Here is a 14,937-nt window from a genome sequence, read left to right as displayed (position 1 = left end):
TCTCACTTCAACTCACACCTCCAACTAAGTCCAGTCCAGGTCCACTCCCCCCACCCACCACCCGAGCTGAGCTGGGCTGGGCTGGGCTTCCTTTCTTGGCCTTTTTTTTTTTTTGGTTGGCCAAGGCCTTTCCTTCTTCTTTGCTTGGTTCTCATCGCCATCATCATCTCCATCTTCAACATCATCAGCCACATCACTGCACTCCATTCCATGGGGAATAATAAATAAATAAGAAGAAAAATAAAGAAAAAGAGAAGGAAAAAAAAATAAAAATAAAAATAAAAAAGGAAAAAAGGGAAGGAGGACGACGCGACGACGAAAACATAGATAATGAGATAGCCATGGCCTCGTAAAGAGAAGCTCAGAAAGGGAAGGAAGGAAAGAAAGAAAGAAAGAAAGAAAGATTCCCCCAACCCCAACCCAAGGCAAAAAAAAAAAAAAGATTTATTAGTTTCTCGCTCGCTCGCTATCTCTCGTCTCGTCCCCAAATTTGTTTATCCACTCCCGCTTCTTCATCAGTTTCATCAGTTCAGTTTTACTTCCATTCAATTCAATCGGAATAGCACAGTGAGAAGAAGGAGTCCTTAACCTCCTCCAATCTTTACAATTCCCTCCCTCTTACTCTTTTATATTCAGCAATTCAATAGATTTTCAGGCCGGACAGACATTCACACACAAACACATAGAGAGGATAGTGAATGGGAACAGGTTCTTCGAAGAATGCGGAGGGGGGCTCCCATGCCGGAGAGGACCGAGAGGACCATTCCAGTGGCCAGCAGCTCTACGTCTCCCTCAAGATGGAGAACTACAAGCGCAAGTCCGACCTCATCCCTCACGTTTACGGCTCCGTCCCCCTCATTGGCTCTTGGGATTCCTCCAAAGCTGTAACTAACTCCACCCTCTTCTTCCGTCCCCCTCCTCTCTTCCATAACCAAAAAAAAAAAAAGAAAAAGAAAAAAAAAAGTTTTAACTTAATTCTTGTCTTCATCTTCAGCTCTCAATGGAGCGGGAATCGAAATCCACTTGGGAGCTGAGCTTTGTTGTCCCTCCCAATCACGGTACGGTACCCCTATTCTTTTCCAACTCTAGCTGTTCTCCGGTTTGCAGCGACTAGATAATTCTTATTCATATCCTTTGTTCATAGCTTTTTTTTTTTCCCCCTAACCCCACTAGCCCCCCCGGTTGTTCTCAGGCATTGCCTTTAAATTCTGCTCCTTTTTAATAATACATATATATATATATATATATATGTATATTTTTAATAAGAAGCAGTTTGTAATTCAGTCGGTCTACCTCTCTTTCATCCAACATAACAGAGACTCTGGATTTCAAGTTCCTTTTGAAGCCCAAATATGGCAATGCGCCTTGCATAGTCGAGGAAGGCCCCAATCGGCTACTCGCAGGGGGTCACTTGCAAGGGGATGCACGGCTCGCAATATTTAGGTTCAATGCTGATGAGGTTCTCGAGCACCCCGTGGTCATTAAAGCCAACCGCGTTTCTCCATTTGACCTTGCAGCCAGTTGGAGAGCCTACCAAGACAATCTCCAGCCTTCAACAGTTCGTGGGATTCCGGATGTTAGTATTAATTCTATGCCCGAAGCTGGAGCGGAGGTACATCCTTACCCTTTGCCTTTTATAACACTCTTTTCACCCCCCCTTGTTTAATCAAAAAAGGTTATGATTGATGATTGACGTAGTCAGAAGTTTATCCTTGCGACTGCAAGCTTTTCCTGATACTACAAACTCAAAAGACCATATGCAACGGCCCTGGTGCTTTTCCTATAAATAGTCATTACCATGACCCCCATGAATGAGACTCCTCTGCCATACTTTCTTATGCAGAATGGTTCTTCCGCTAGTTTGGAACTTGATCTGGAGCACTATGTGGTCCCTGCTCCATCAACCTCGGCGAACTCGGCTTTGGTTTATGCTGCTAATATGACGGAAACTCCAAGGTCTTTAACCCGTACTGGTGTTTTTCCTCCCAACAACCTCAGCGAGCTCAGCTCAAGCAGTACCTCACATTCTTCAAAGGATAACAGTGTTCCTTTGGACCGGCCTCCTACAACAAAGGTTTACCTTTATAACTTATCCTGCATTTTATTTATTTATTTATTTTTTGTTCATTAGTTTCTGAATGTCAAAAACAAGTTTGAATGATGGTATCGTTCTATTTATCTACTCTTTGGCTGCAGTATTTCATTTTTTTTGTGTCCGGGTTGCTCACATGTGTAGTATCTGCACCCATATGTGGCTGCCTGATGCCTATTTTGCCCAGTAATGCATGTTTTTCGTTTGTGAGGCCTTACAATTAAACTTTAGCTTATTTCCCTGGTATTTTGCTTGTAGATGGAAATTATTGTCCCAGATCCGTCCAAGGGCTATCCAGCTTCAGGCATGGTGGAGTCAAAGTCAGTGGGGACTTTTTCGTCTTTGCAGAAACAAGATTGTCACCGTGGACTTTTTGTAGATCGTGGTGTTGGTTCACCTAGATTGGTCAAATCCTCAAGCTCAAGTGCATTCACTTTGGATCTTAAATCATATGCAGAAAACAAGGTTTGACAAAGCTAATTACTCTCTCTGTTGCAATAATATTGATTTGGTTTGGTTATTTCTAATGTTTGTGTTTAAATCTTAGAATCCAATGCCAGCAGCTGCCGGAGCTGTGGCTGCTGCAGCAGTAGCTGATCAGATGCTTGGGCCGAAGGAGGATAGGCATTTGGCAATTGTTCTGGTACTTTCATAGATGAATAACTTAAAATTTATTACTTTTTAATGCTTAACTAGGGAAGACACTGTCAAGATGGTTTCTTGGCATGTTATAATGTGATTCAACTAGTTTCTGATCAACAAGGACTTGACTCTGCTCGTAGAGTATAATCTCATGGCCTGTTTGTCAACATAAAATTTATTGCAACCCCGTAGATGGTTCAACATAGAACTATATACAGAGTTCATGGTCTCATATCTCTTCCATTAGTGGTTCATTTCTTCATCTTTTTCACTTGTCGAACTCAGTTAATGCACCAGTAATGCAAAAATAAAAAAATAAAAAAAAATTCCATTGAGGTTGGTAAGGGGTTTTAACAAGTTCCTACTACTCCAGGTTGGATTACCAGCTCGAGGCAAGACTTTTACTGCAGCAAAACTTACAAGATACCTTCGTTGGTTGGGTCACGATACAAAGCACTTCAATGTTGGGAAGGTGAATTTCATCCAAAGTACAGCTCCTCCTCTTGATTCTCAAATTTTTTAGTAGCTAAATGATCCTTCTTTCCTTTCTGTTTTGCAGTATCGGCGTCTCAAGCATGGGACTAATCAGGTAAGTTAGGCTTTGCAGTTATTATGAATTTTCTCCTACAATTTCATTCCTCATAATTGGTGTGCTTCACAAATCTGCATGAAATGTGGATTGCCTTATACAACTCTATTCGTTAATGCCTCCAAGCAGCAGGGTTTCCATAGTTGTGTTGCGATGATTCCTACTTGATCTAAGTATTTCTTGACACAGTCTGCAGATTTCTTCCGAGCTGATAATCCAGAAGGCGTGGAGGCACGGAATGAGGTGATTGTTTACTACGAGTACATGCTGTCAGTGTTATCATTTTCTCTTCAGCTATTTTGTGTTGTGTCTATTGCTGTGTTTGTTTGAATAATTACTTAAATGATCTTTACTAAAATAAGTATTTTACTAAGTCTAGCTGATGGAACAATAGTTTGGTTATTATTTTAGATGTCATTATAACTTCTGTAGCTAATCTTAATTGTTGAATCTGCCTCTGTTCATCTTGGATATTTAATAGCTACTAGATTTACTCGAAGCAGAGTATTTGTTTAGGCCTGATCCTTCCAGAGTATTTGAGATCAGATTTGTAGACTAACTATTTGAAAATGGTTGAGCTTATCAACTACAAGCAATATAGAACACCAAACAAGATCAAGGGTCTTTCTACAGAAGTAAGTTGGCATAGTATATGCACAACGCCAAATGACAAAAGATATCAGTAGCTAAAAGTGGAGTAGATGTAGGGTGGCGTGCATTAGTGTTCTGTTCATTGTTCGATGTTTATCAGAAAGTGACAAGTGCAACGGCTCTTTATCTTTTGAAAGTAGCATATAGCCTTGTTGAATACTACTTCCATAAGATAAGATTTCCAATTTACTTTCTTTGGTTGGGCCGTACGATTGACATGTACATCTTTTCTTTTCTGCACATAGTTTTAATATATCACATGCTACTAGGTAGCAGCTCTGGCAATGGAAGATATGATATCTTGGATGCAAGAAGGAGGTCAGGTTAGTTTCTCTTATCTCAATTGCTGCAAGGACAAAGGTTGCTTCTGCTTGTTTATATATGTCTGTTGAATCACTTCTTATGCTGCTTTAGGTAGGGATATTTGATGCAACAAACAGTACCAGAAAAAGGAGGAATATGCTGATGAAAATGGCTGAAGGGAAATGCAAGGTATGTGATTATAGCTTATGCAAACACCTAGTCTTCTGTAAGTTTATATATATATATGTCTATGAGATCATTTGTCTCTGAATTTTTTTTTTGGTTCTTTTTATAAGTATCTCTAAAAATTCTTATTCCTCTTAACTAACATATTTAGATATCCTGCTTATATTTTGGGTTGAAGTTGTGTAATAGTCTTTGGACACATCCACTTCTGCCTTTACAGATTATCTTTCTGGAAACACTTTGCAACGATGAGCGCATTATCGAAAGAAATATACGACTTAAAATTCAGCAAAGCCCTGACTATGCTGAAGAGTAAGTATATCTTCTTAGGTGATCGGTTTTCTGTAGCGAATGGGGTATTTATGAGGATACTGCTTGCCACCCTTTTGCAGACCAGATTTCGAAGCTGGGCTGCATGATTTCAAAATTAGGCTAGCCAATTATGAAAAGGTTGGGTCCTTGGCCATCTATTACTTGCTTTCTGTGAGATTTTATGTCGAATTGTGCAAATATTATGGGTCATCTTGATGTCACACTGGTGTCTCCAGGTTTATGAGCCCGTGGAAGAAGGATCTTATATTAAAATGATTGATATGGTCAGTGGGCATGGAGGGCAGATACAAGTAAGTCTAGTTTCACATATCAATCCATCTAATTTTATGCTTATACGTAGGTAGGTATGTTTTGTCTGCAGTTGAACTCTTGGATGTGAGATTTATCGGAAACTTTCATCTTTCTCGATGCAGGTGAACAATATTAGTGGGTATCTCCCAGGACGAATTGTTTTTTTCTTGGTATGTTTAATTTCCAGTGGTATATACTGTCCCCTTCGTAGGGACGTCTTTCTTAGTTGTGTTTCTTTAGCTTTGCATGAACATGATGCTGAACTTGGTTTAATGGGTTTTCTACAGGTGAATACACATCTCACACCACGTCCAATACTCCTTACGAGGCATGGGGAGAGCATGGACAATGTTAGAGGCAGAATAGGGGGTGATACTGTGTTGAGGTACACTTTTGCTGCAACATTTTACCCTTCTTTTTGGTCAGTTTATTTTCAGAAGTATTTTAGTATGAAAGAGTTTTCATGGTCTGTATGTTATGATAAATACTTAAAAGATTTGTTCTCGCATGGAGGATGACCATGTAATCATACTTGTAATTTTCTGTTTTCATTGTACAGATTTTGCAGTGTATATTTCAGGGAACTCCTGACTATCAGAGATAAAATAATTGTGTTTGGCATTCTCAGACAGAAATTCCATGTGCATTTTAGTGTTCTGATGCATCCTAGAACCTACACTTTATCATAGGTGACTATTCATGCTCACTTTTAATGCTCTGCAAATCATCCTGCAGAAAGTGTTCCATTTGATAATGTAAAACTGAAGTAGACATTACACTAGTAATTGAACAAAAAGAAAAAAAGAAAAAAGGCGTCATGCATATGCTTCCTAAACTCTCCTAAGAGGAACATTTGATAAAGACATGGTATGCATGTTTGTTTCTTCTCCCTGCGACCATTTTTTAGATGTTACTCTTGTGTAATCTAATAGTTTTGTTGTACAGTGATGCTGGTGAACTTTATGCAAGGAAACTCGCAAACTTTGTTGAAAAGAGACTGAAGTCTGAAAGAGCTGCTTCAGTAAGCCTTCTTAATATTCATGTCTTACATTTGGTTGTCGGATCTCTCTCTTTTGCTTTTTTCTTTTCCGGGGTCTGTTTTTCATGGTCTGGATATCAAATGACAGTTTTTATTTTTATTTTTTTATTTTATTTTATGTATACATAAATAATAAGCAATGACAGATTCTGATATATATTAGCCTTATGTTGCAATAAAAAATCTGCCTACTAATGTAATTTTTCTTCTTTGCGTAAAGGAACACCTGCACCATCATCTAAGGTCTGTATATTCACCATAAAAGGAAGGAAAAAGAAAAAGAAAAAAATCTAAGATCCATATACACATTAGCATGCTTGACTTTTGTGTCATGGATAAGTCTCTCTGGACTTTCGTCTTGCCCGTCCAAAACAACTTTCTTTCTTTTAATGCTTAACATCAACACGCTAACACTTGCAGTGTCTGGCGGATTTTTTATTGCCTAAATAAGGAGTGAAGAGATTGTCAATTGATTTGATTAACGGATTTTGCAATCTAGATATGGACCAGTACACTGCAGAGAACAATCTTAACAGCCAGCCCAATAGTCGGATTCCCAAAGGTAAGTGATTGCATCAGTCGCTCTTTTTGCCTTCTTTTGCCTGCAATAAGTGGGCAATTAGATTTGACTTTTGAGTTAAAAGTGGAAGATGTTGTTTTGCTTATATTAAATCTTAGATCCAATGGCGCGCACTTGATGAGATAAATGCTGGAGTCTGCGATGGAATGACTTATGAGGAGATAAAGAAAAACATGCCGGAAGAGTATGGGTACGTTGCATGTCACACTTTTGAGCAGAAACAAGGGAATGCAGTTTGTGGTTTATTATTTGTTTATTCTATTTCCCCCTCATTCTTAAGAGACCACAAATATGATAAAGCTTGCATCAATACCATATTAGCCCATTCTCTGTCCTGAAGCAGTATGAGACGTCTTGGTGAATTGCTCTGCAGGGCACGCAAAAAGGATAAGCTGAGATATCGGTATCCTCGTGGTGAATCTTATTTGGATGTTATCCAGAGGTCTGCGTTCTTAGCCGCTTAGGTTAATCTGCTGTAATACCTCAACATAGAAGCAGTTGTAACTTCCCCTTGTAAATATGCAGGCTGGAGCCTGTGATCATTGAGCTCGAACGACAAAGGGCTCCTGTTGTAGTGATCTCTCATCAGGTTATTTTGATACTATGAAATAGAAACTATATATATATATATAAATCCTTTAATTAATCTGTTTATGTATTTTTTTAAAAAATTTAATTATTGATAAATACTCTTTTAACTGAGTGCTGCAGGCTGTGTTGAGAGCATTATATGCATATTTTGCTGATAGGCCTCTCAAAGAGATACCACATATTGAGGTAATGCTTTTAAAAGTTAATTACGAATAATTTAATTCTGATGGATGGACTTTGTTGGAAAAATGGGCGTTGCAACGAGAAGAGAATAGGAGCAAAGTCTTGGGGTGGGGACCGGGGCGCATATAGATATGAATACTACTATGGGTTTGTTGTGTGAATATATGAGGGTGACCGTTTGTGACCGTGGATTTACAGATGCCGCTTCATACTATAATAGAGATTCAAATGGGAGTAACGGGTGTCCAAGAGAAGAGATACAAGCTCATGGACTGAGACTGATCATCATCATCATCATCAACAGCAACACCATCATCATCATCATCATCATCATCATCATCATCATCATCAAGTTATGACAGAAAAGTACCAAAACTTATTCTGGTTGCTCTTGTAACTGAAAATACTCCCTTTCTTTTCTGTTCTTTTTTTTTTTTAACTCTCTTTAGGCATTTTGTTTTTCTTTTCTTCTAAGTAACCTCGATGATGCATCGGCCGAGGTATTGTAACATTTGAGGAAATGTTAAAACAAAACAAAAACACTGAATGCTCTTTAATGTATAACTGTCAAATATGGGGAATTCACGATCTCATCTTATCTCATTGATTGAAGGCCAGTATCTTTTCGAAGTAGTTGTGCAAGTATGATGGGTATATGGGTCTGGCTTGATATGAGATTGAAAGGGGAGGAGAGGGGAACCCAAGCGTAGTGTGGGTCAGATAAAAGAGTAGAGATGATGGATTGGATGCACGAGCGGAGCTTTCTTGTTTCTTTGGATTGGCTATTGGCTGTGTATTGTCTATGGTTATGGCTGGACACAATGGCACTGACTGTAAATAATTAGTAAGCCAGGGGCAATCATTACATGAGAGAGTATTCAGAGGTTGTTGAAGGAAACCATTCACAGGGAAAAAAAAAAACACATGTAATGATAAATTAGTCTCGCAATCGGCCATTAAATTCTTACTTATAAATATTTTTGATTAGTTTTTAGCGAATAATATTCATTAAATATTTTCTTTGTTCGTAGATTAGATTAGATGAGATCAGTTTCTTTCTTTGTTTCTTTCTTACTCGCGAAAGAAAAAGAAATTCCCCCGACCTTCGCCTTGACGCCTTCGCCTACCAACCCAACCCAACGCCCTTTGGGGTTTTGATTGGACCATAATATGACTGACTGTACTTTTACTGTTACATACTTGGCCCTCCCCTACCCTGCCTTTCGCTCTCGCATTTATTAATTCATTTTGTATTATTATTATTATTATTATTGTTGTTGTTTTTGCAAGGTACGCAAAGTCACCTTGGGATCCTCCCTTTTCCTTTGCATTCAATTCAGTGATATATATATATATATATATATGTATAAAATATATATGGAGATGAACATGAAAGCCATCGAATTTATAATAAAATTATTTAAATATATATTATCCTTTCTGCCTGCCGTCGCCTTCACGAGTCCACCAATTTGTCCATCTTCTTCGTGTTCTCATCAGCCTCTCTCTCTTTCTGTCTCTGCCTCTTTGACTTTATCGAGAATATTAATTTCATATAGAAAAGATGTATCAAAATCTATTGATTTATATAAAATTAAAATATCATCACTTATTAATTTGAAATTTTAAGTGAAAATGAATCCGAACTTGTATAAGACCAATGAAAATTTAATAGACTTAATTGCAATCGATGGATGGGTTTATGATATAATATTCTACGTACGTACCTCAATTCTCGAGTCCTTTTTTTTTCCCTCCCATTTCGTGCTTCTTTTATATTTATTATCATTTTTTTTATGAATCCTCCATTTCCCGCTACTGCATGTACTCTCTCTCTCTCATTGTATAACAATAATCCTTCTCCTCTCTCGAATGTAATAGTGTAGGTAAGAATCAAAAAAGAAAAATTAATGGCTTAATTAATTATATTCAATTAATTGACTAAGATAATGATAGCAATGGCACATGCCTTCGCATGGTAATCAAAAGGTTTTAAGTTCGATATTCAGCGGAATTACTCGTATTTTTTTATTAGTTATTAGGATTTTTATTTCTTCATACTGGAACTGTTAACTTCTCTTGTAATCGAAAGAATATATATTTAATTAATTATTAATCCTACTAATAAAAAAACTCATAACCTCCTTAATTCCTCGCCCCCATGATTTAATTGAATGAATGGCAATTGCCCTCACATCACTCCTCTTCTCCCTTCAATGCCTTTATTTCCACGTAATTCATTAAAATCTCTCTCTCTCTCTCTCTCTCTCCTATTCTATATAGTATATGTATCTGTATACGTATACGCATATGTATATGGCAAGTGTCTTATTTATTTATTTTCGATGGATATGGTGTTATTGTCTTGTTCATTACTCATATAATCCCGTGAAATTCGATCAGCTGTCTCTACATCTTCTGCTTCCTTCCCTTATCACTCCTTCTCTTAACAAACAGCAGTAGTCGCAGCTAACAACACCACCACCACCACCGACAACATCAACAACAACAGCAATGTCGTCGACGTCCACTTCTTCGTCGAATGATGTCTCATCTATCAGCAATAATAACCACCACCACCAGCTCTCCCGCCTGCTACACAGCCTCTTCTCCTTCCACAGCAACGTCATGCTTGCGGCCATAATATCCCTCCTCCTTGTCATCCTCTTCGTCCTCCTCCTCCACATCTATGCCAAGTGGTCGTTCCTTGCCCGCTCCCGTCACCGCTCATTAGTCCGTCGCCATCACCGCCATACCTCCTCCTCCTCCTCCACCCTCCTCTCCCCTGCCCATTTCCAGACGACCCTCTTTTTTTCGTCGTCCTCCTCCTCCTCTCCTTCCAAGGGCCTCCAACAATCCATCATCTCCTCAATCCCTCTCTTTGTCCACCAATGTCTGGACAACGGCAATCCTGGAGAGCAAGAGCTGTCGGAATGCGTGATATGCCTGAGCGTGTTTGAGGAAAATGAGGTCGGCCGGGAATTGCCCAAATGCGGGCACAGGTTCCACGTGGAGTGCATTGACATGTGGTTCCGTTCCCACGCGAACTGCCCTGTCTGCAGGGCTTCGGTGGTCGTGTGTGAGGAGCAGAAGAGCAAGAGCAAAAGCAAGAGGAAGAGCAGCGCTGGTTCAGGTTCAGATCACATTATTGATGAAGGGGCAGATGAAACGGCTTCGGAAGAAGGGACAGGGTTGCCCCGAATGGGCCAGAGTGATCAGACGAGCTCTGCTCCTACTACGAGTTCAAGGTTGGAAATTGTGATCGAATATGAATCATCCGGTGATCCGGTCGATATTACTAATAATAATGAGCAGTCCAAGGAGCATGACGCATCATCATCAGCATCATCGTGGTCGTCTTCTTCGATCCTAGGGAGTTCGTTGAAGAGGATGCTGAGCAGAGGCAGCAGCAGATCAGAGAACAATAACATTCATCCATCTCTCATCAGTTAATAATGATTGCAAGAGCCATGGCCCTCCTTGTAACCAAAAAATAATTATTTTAGTCGAGTGATTGATAATGAAATCTGATCAGAATGCATGTAATGCCAGAGTCTTATTAAGTTACGATATAGAAACTGGTTACTTTTTTTTCCCGATTATAGAGGAGACTCAAGAGTCTAGTATAAAAAAATAAAAATCCTAAAAAACTAATAAAGATGTACGGATAATCTCAGCAAGTATCAAACTTTAAACCTCTTGATTATTATTATTATCTTTTTTGGACTTCTTATGATCCATCAAAGAGAAATATATATATATATATATATATTTGTTTTGGTTCCTTTAAACTATTTTTTTCTTGGAAATTAATGAATGTCCATTGATTGTAAAAGCGGATACAAAAGTCTGAGAAAAAATTACAAGGATAAGAGCTAACCCCCTTAGTCTAGGTGTTAGATGTGACTTCACTGTACTTCATAGTCCAACAATGAATGGACATTGTTTTTGGTTCCTTGAAACTACTAGTTGTTAGTGTTCACTGTACTTCAGATCAGATATTTTTTTGCTGGAATACTTCATATCAGATATGGAATGGACAAGAGCTAGCTTAGTTTAGCTAGATTCCGGATTTATTAATTTTGCTGGTTTATTGCCAAGTCAGGCTAATTAGCTACAGAGTGAGCAATGGCAATGAAAGTGTCGGCGTATAATATGGGGTATTAATTACATTTATATAATTGTAATAACCAAAATTTGTCGGCTTTCACTAAAGTCGTCTGAGTGAGTGAGAGGCTGAGCTGAACGCTGCTGCTGCCGTTCCTTTACGTACGGAGTCAAAGAGTGACATTAATTGAGTCGTTTGAAACACAAAGAGAGAGAGAGAGAGAGAGAGAGAGAGAGAGAGTCAAAAACTAGAGTCGTTATTAGTTGTATTTCACGCATGCATGTTTTGTGGTCATTGTTGTGAGACCGAACGGCAAAACTGCTCTGCTTCTGCTGTTTTAAAGGATTTGGTTTTTGCCCTCTATTAGTATTAATACTTCCTTCCGGTTTATTTATTGGATTTTTATACTGTCCACCCGGCGTAAATCAATTCTTCACCGGCGACATCTCAAACTATGCATGGGTCCCATTTAACTCCTAAACTCAAGGTATTAGTTCTTTATTTTTTTATTTTACTTTTAAATTATAATTTTATACTAATTGACTTACTTATAATATATTCTAATTGAATAAGAAAGTAGTATTGTAAGTAAGGCAACTAGTATAAAATTATAGTTAAAATATAAAATAAATTAAAGAACTAACACCGTTAGTCTTAGAAATTAGATGAGACACATGGCTATTGGTTTAAACCGGCGGTGGACGATATAAAAATTTGATAATTTTATTTTATTGGAAGGTATAAAAATCCTAAAACCAATTTTTCACTAATAGCTTCTCAAATCGCACCATGTATCTCATCTAACTCTTAAGACTAACGATGTTAGTTCTTTAATTTATTTTATTTTTTAACTAATTTTATACTAGTTTCCTTACTTATAATACAAACTCTCTAATTGAATGACAATTCATTAAGGCAACATCCCATACAATATTTTAAGAATATACAAAAAGTCTTTGAATATCTTCTTCACTTACAAAGTTCATCTTCATTGTTTTCATGAATTCGTGGTTCTCTATCAAATATAAACTTTTAGGATCGTGTCTACGAACGTTGACCGATGCCCATTCTTTATTATAATTAAAATTTTCTTACATTGCATTTAGGGAAAATGATTCAGTGAATCACAAAACTTTATACTTTTTCCACGTCTTATCACAAATTAATTTTTTCTATAAAAATACACAAACTATCGATCTGATATACATTGTGCCATGGCGTTGGTTGAGTGGGATCCACATAAACTTTTTTTTAAAAATAAATTTGACAATTTAACAAAAAATTGCACAAAAAAAAAGAGGGGGAGGTGACTAGGGACTCCAGTTGGGGAGGTTGATGGTCAAAGGCGAGGCCCCACCGATCAGAATTGGGGGAATCCCCAAACTTCGATCAAAATTGGGAATCCCTCAATTCCAATCGATGGGGCCACCCCGGTGACACTAATTAGGGAGATGGTGGCCGGCGACAAGCCCCACCGATCAGCACCCTCCCAGCCCCCCTCTTCTTCTTTTTTTGCAATTTTTTAAATTGTTAGATTTATTTTTTGACAAAAGTTTATGAGGGTCCCACTCAATCAATTTGTGTGCGTCACGTGGCACCATTAAGTGTCATATTAGAACGCCGGTTAAAATTGACGAAAAAACTAACGCCATGGTAAAACGAATAAATGATTGATAGTTTGTGTATTTCTTACAGGAAAAAATTAGTTTGTGATAAAACATATAAAAAGCATAAAGTTTGTGATTTAGTGAGTCATTTTTCCTGGAATTTATAACCTGATTAATATTGTTACTCCAACATATATCTCTGAAATTTTCAATTCTATGATTGTTAGTGTAATTTAATCGATATTGCTAAATAAGAAGAAAAAATAATAAAATGATACACTCAAACTATTAAAATTTCATGAAAAATTAGTTTTTAGAATGTATAAGTATGAAATGACAATTGGTGATATAGGGTTGGTTGCATCAGCAACCGCAACATCGTCTTCAAGCGTTTGATCAGCAGCATCAGCAATCGCAATATTGTCTTCAAGCAATTGGTCAACGTCGTCGGCAACCGCAGCATCATCTTCAAGCATTTCATCCTCTTCATAATCAATTTCATCAATTAATTTTTCCTCAACTACGAAATCCATCGAGAAATGAAGAAATTAAAAGATCAACCTGCATTCACAAAAAAGAAAAAAGAAAAAAGAAAAGAAGAAAGAAGGTAAATGTTGTAAGAGAAGAAGAAGATATACAAAGATTTTTGTATATTCTTAAAATAGAGTATCGAGATTTTGTCTCAATGAATTGTGGTTAATTAAAAAGTTAGTATTGTAAGTAAGTACAGAATTATAACTAAAATAAAAAAAATTAAAGAACTAACACCATTAATTCTCAGTATTTAAATGGGATACATGAAGCAATTTGAGAAGTCACCAGCGAAAAATTGATTTACATCGATGGTGAATGGTATAGAAATTCTTATTTATTTATTCACTTATTAATTACTGTATTTCCTAACACAAGATGGGCCCACCCAGTCTCCTCTCTCTCCTTTTCTTCTTCTTGCAGCTTGCTTGGTGAATGGGATATCTCAATATATATATATATATATATGGTCTACCGAAAAAAAAATGTATATATATATATATATATGTCCACCGAAAAAAAACAAAGAACAAGAAAATAATGTAAATATATCTGAATATGGGAGCTTCTCTGGCATGTAATGAATAATGTAAGAGTGACCACGATCAATGTATTGGCAGTTGAGATGAACGCGACACAATATATGTGTCTGTGGATATATATATATATATATATATATATGTATGTATGTATGTATCACTTGGAGCTGAAAGGAGGTAGAGTTGAGCACTTTTTTTATTTTTATGTTGACAAAGGACATAAGTCATAATTTGTGTGACATAACACGTACATGTGCGCATGAATCAGTACCGTGTATTGGACTAACTTGTCTTGAATGATCAGGAATTACTGATACTAATTAAGTAAGAAGAAATTATTAGTTTCCAACAGCGGGAGTGTTCTCTTCCTAGCTCTTCTCCATTGGATGATGCGAAGCTGCAACTAATGATATATATATATATATATATATGCAGTATATATATTATGAAAACTTTTGATTTCCTGGAATGAAACAGCGTATTTCCCCTTGTTGGTAATCTCTCTGTTATCCTAGAATCGTTAATATAATAGAATGTGACATGCACAGCAATGTCTACGTACTGATGGATCGATCACGATTCCAGGTTGAGATAGAGATTTTACGTACGTGTGCAATTGTGCAACCAGATTATTAATTATGTTGCATGCAGCACTATATATCGCCTATATAT

The 14,937-nt window shown here is 37.4% G+C and overlaps 2 protein-coding genes across 4 annotated transcripts; both read left to right on the top strand.

Annotated features, from left to right (window-relative positions):
• Nucleotides 1-350: 350 nt before the first annotated feature.
• Nucleotides 351-8,083, top strand: LOC116210322 (6-phosphofructo-2-kinase/fructose-2,6-bisphosphatase). 3 transcript variants are annotated; one of them, XM_031544182.1, is made up of 24 exons: nt 351-527; nt 648-884; nt 995-1,058; nt 1,317-1,612; nt 1,844-2,074; nt 2,351-2,557; nt 2,640-2,735; nt 3,108-3,206; nt 3,294-3,323; nt 3,513-3,566; nt 4,244-4,297; nt 4,389-4,466; nt 4,684-4,775; nt 4,856-4,913; nt 5,012-5,086; nt 5,210-5,257; nt 5,375-5,472; nt 6,033-6,108; nt 6,626-6,688; nt 6,805-6,896; nt 7,080-7,148; nt 7,232-7,295; nt 7,418-7,483; nt 7,679-8,083. In XM_031544182.1, the coding sequence occupies exons 2-24, from the start codon at nt 699-701 to the stop codon at nt 7,754-7,756; spliced, it is 2,274 nt and encodes a 757-aa protein (XP_031400042.1). In that variant the 5' UTR covers nt 351-527; nt 648-698; the 3' UTR covers nt 7,757-8,083. The 3 variants fall into 3 exon arrangements, with proteins under 3 accessions (XP_031400042.1, XP_031400041.1, XP_031400044.1); XM_031544181.1 differs by having other exon boundaries at nt 352-884; XM_031544184.1 differs by lacking the exons at nt 351-527; nt 6,626-6,688; nt 6,805-6,896; ... (2 more) ...; nt 7,418-7,483; nt 7,679-8,083 and adding an exon at nt 6,347-6,619 and having other exon boundaries at nt 699-884.
• Nucleotides 8,084-9,832: 1,749 nt separating this feature from the next.
• On the top strand, nt 9,833-11,077 carry LOC116210312 (RING-H2 finger protein ATL63-like). Its single transcript, XM_031544173.1, has one exon. It carries the CDS (start codon nt 9,995-9,997, stop codon nt 10,931-10,933), a length of 939 nt encoding a protein of 312 aa, XP_031400033.1. The 5' UTR covers nt 9,833-9,994; the 3' UTR covers nt 10,934-11,077.
• The last annotated feature ends 3,860 nt before the right edge of the window (nt 11,078-14,937 follow it).

Source organism: Punica granatum, chromosome 6, assembly GCF_007655135.1.
Source record: "Punica granatum isolate Tunisia-2019 chromosome 6, ASM765513v2, whole genome shotgun sequence".
In the NCBI taxonomy this organism is placed as follows: Eukaryota; Viridiplantae; Streptophyta; class Magnoliopsida; order Myrtales; family Lythraceae; genus Punica; species Punica granatum.
The sequence above is the reverse complement of the archived record's forward strand: the minus strand, read 5'-3'. Positions and strand labels throughout refer to the sequence as shown.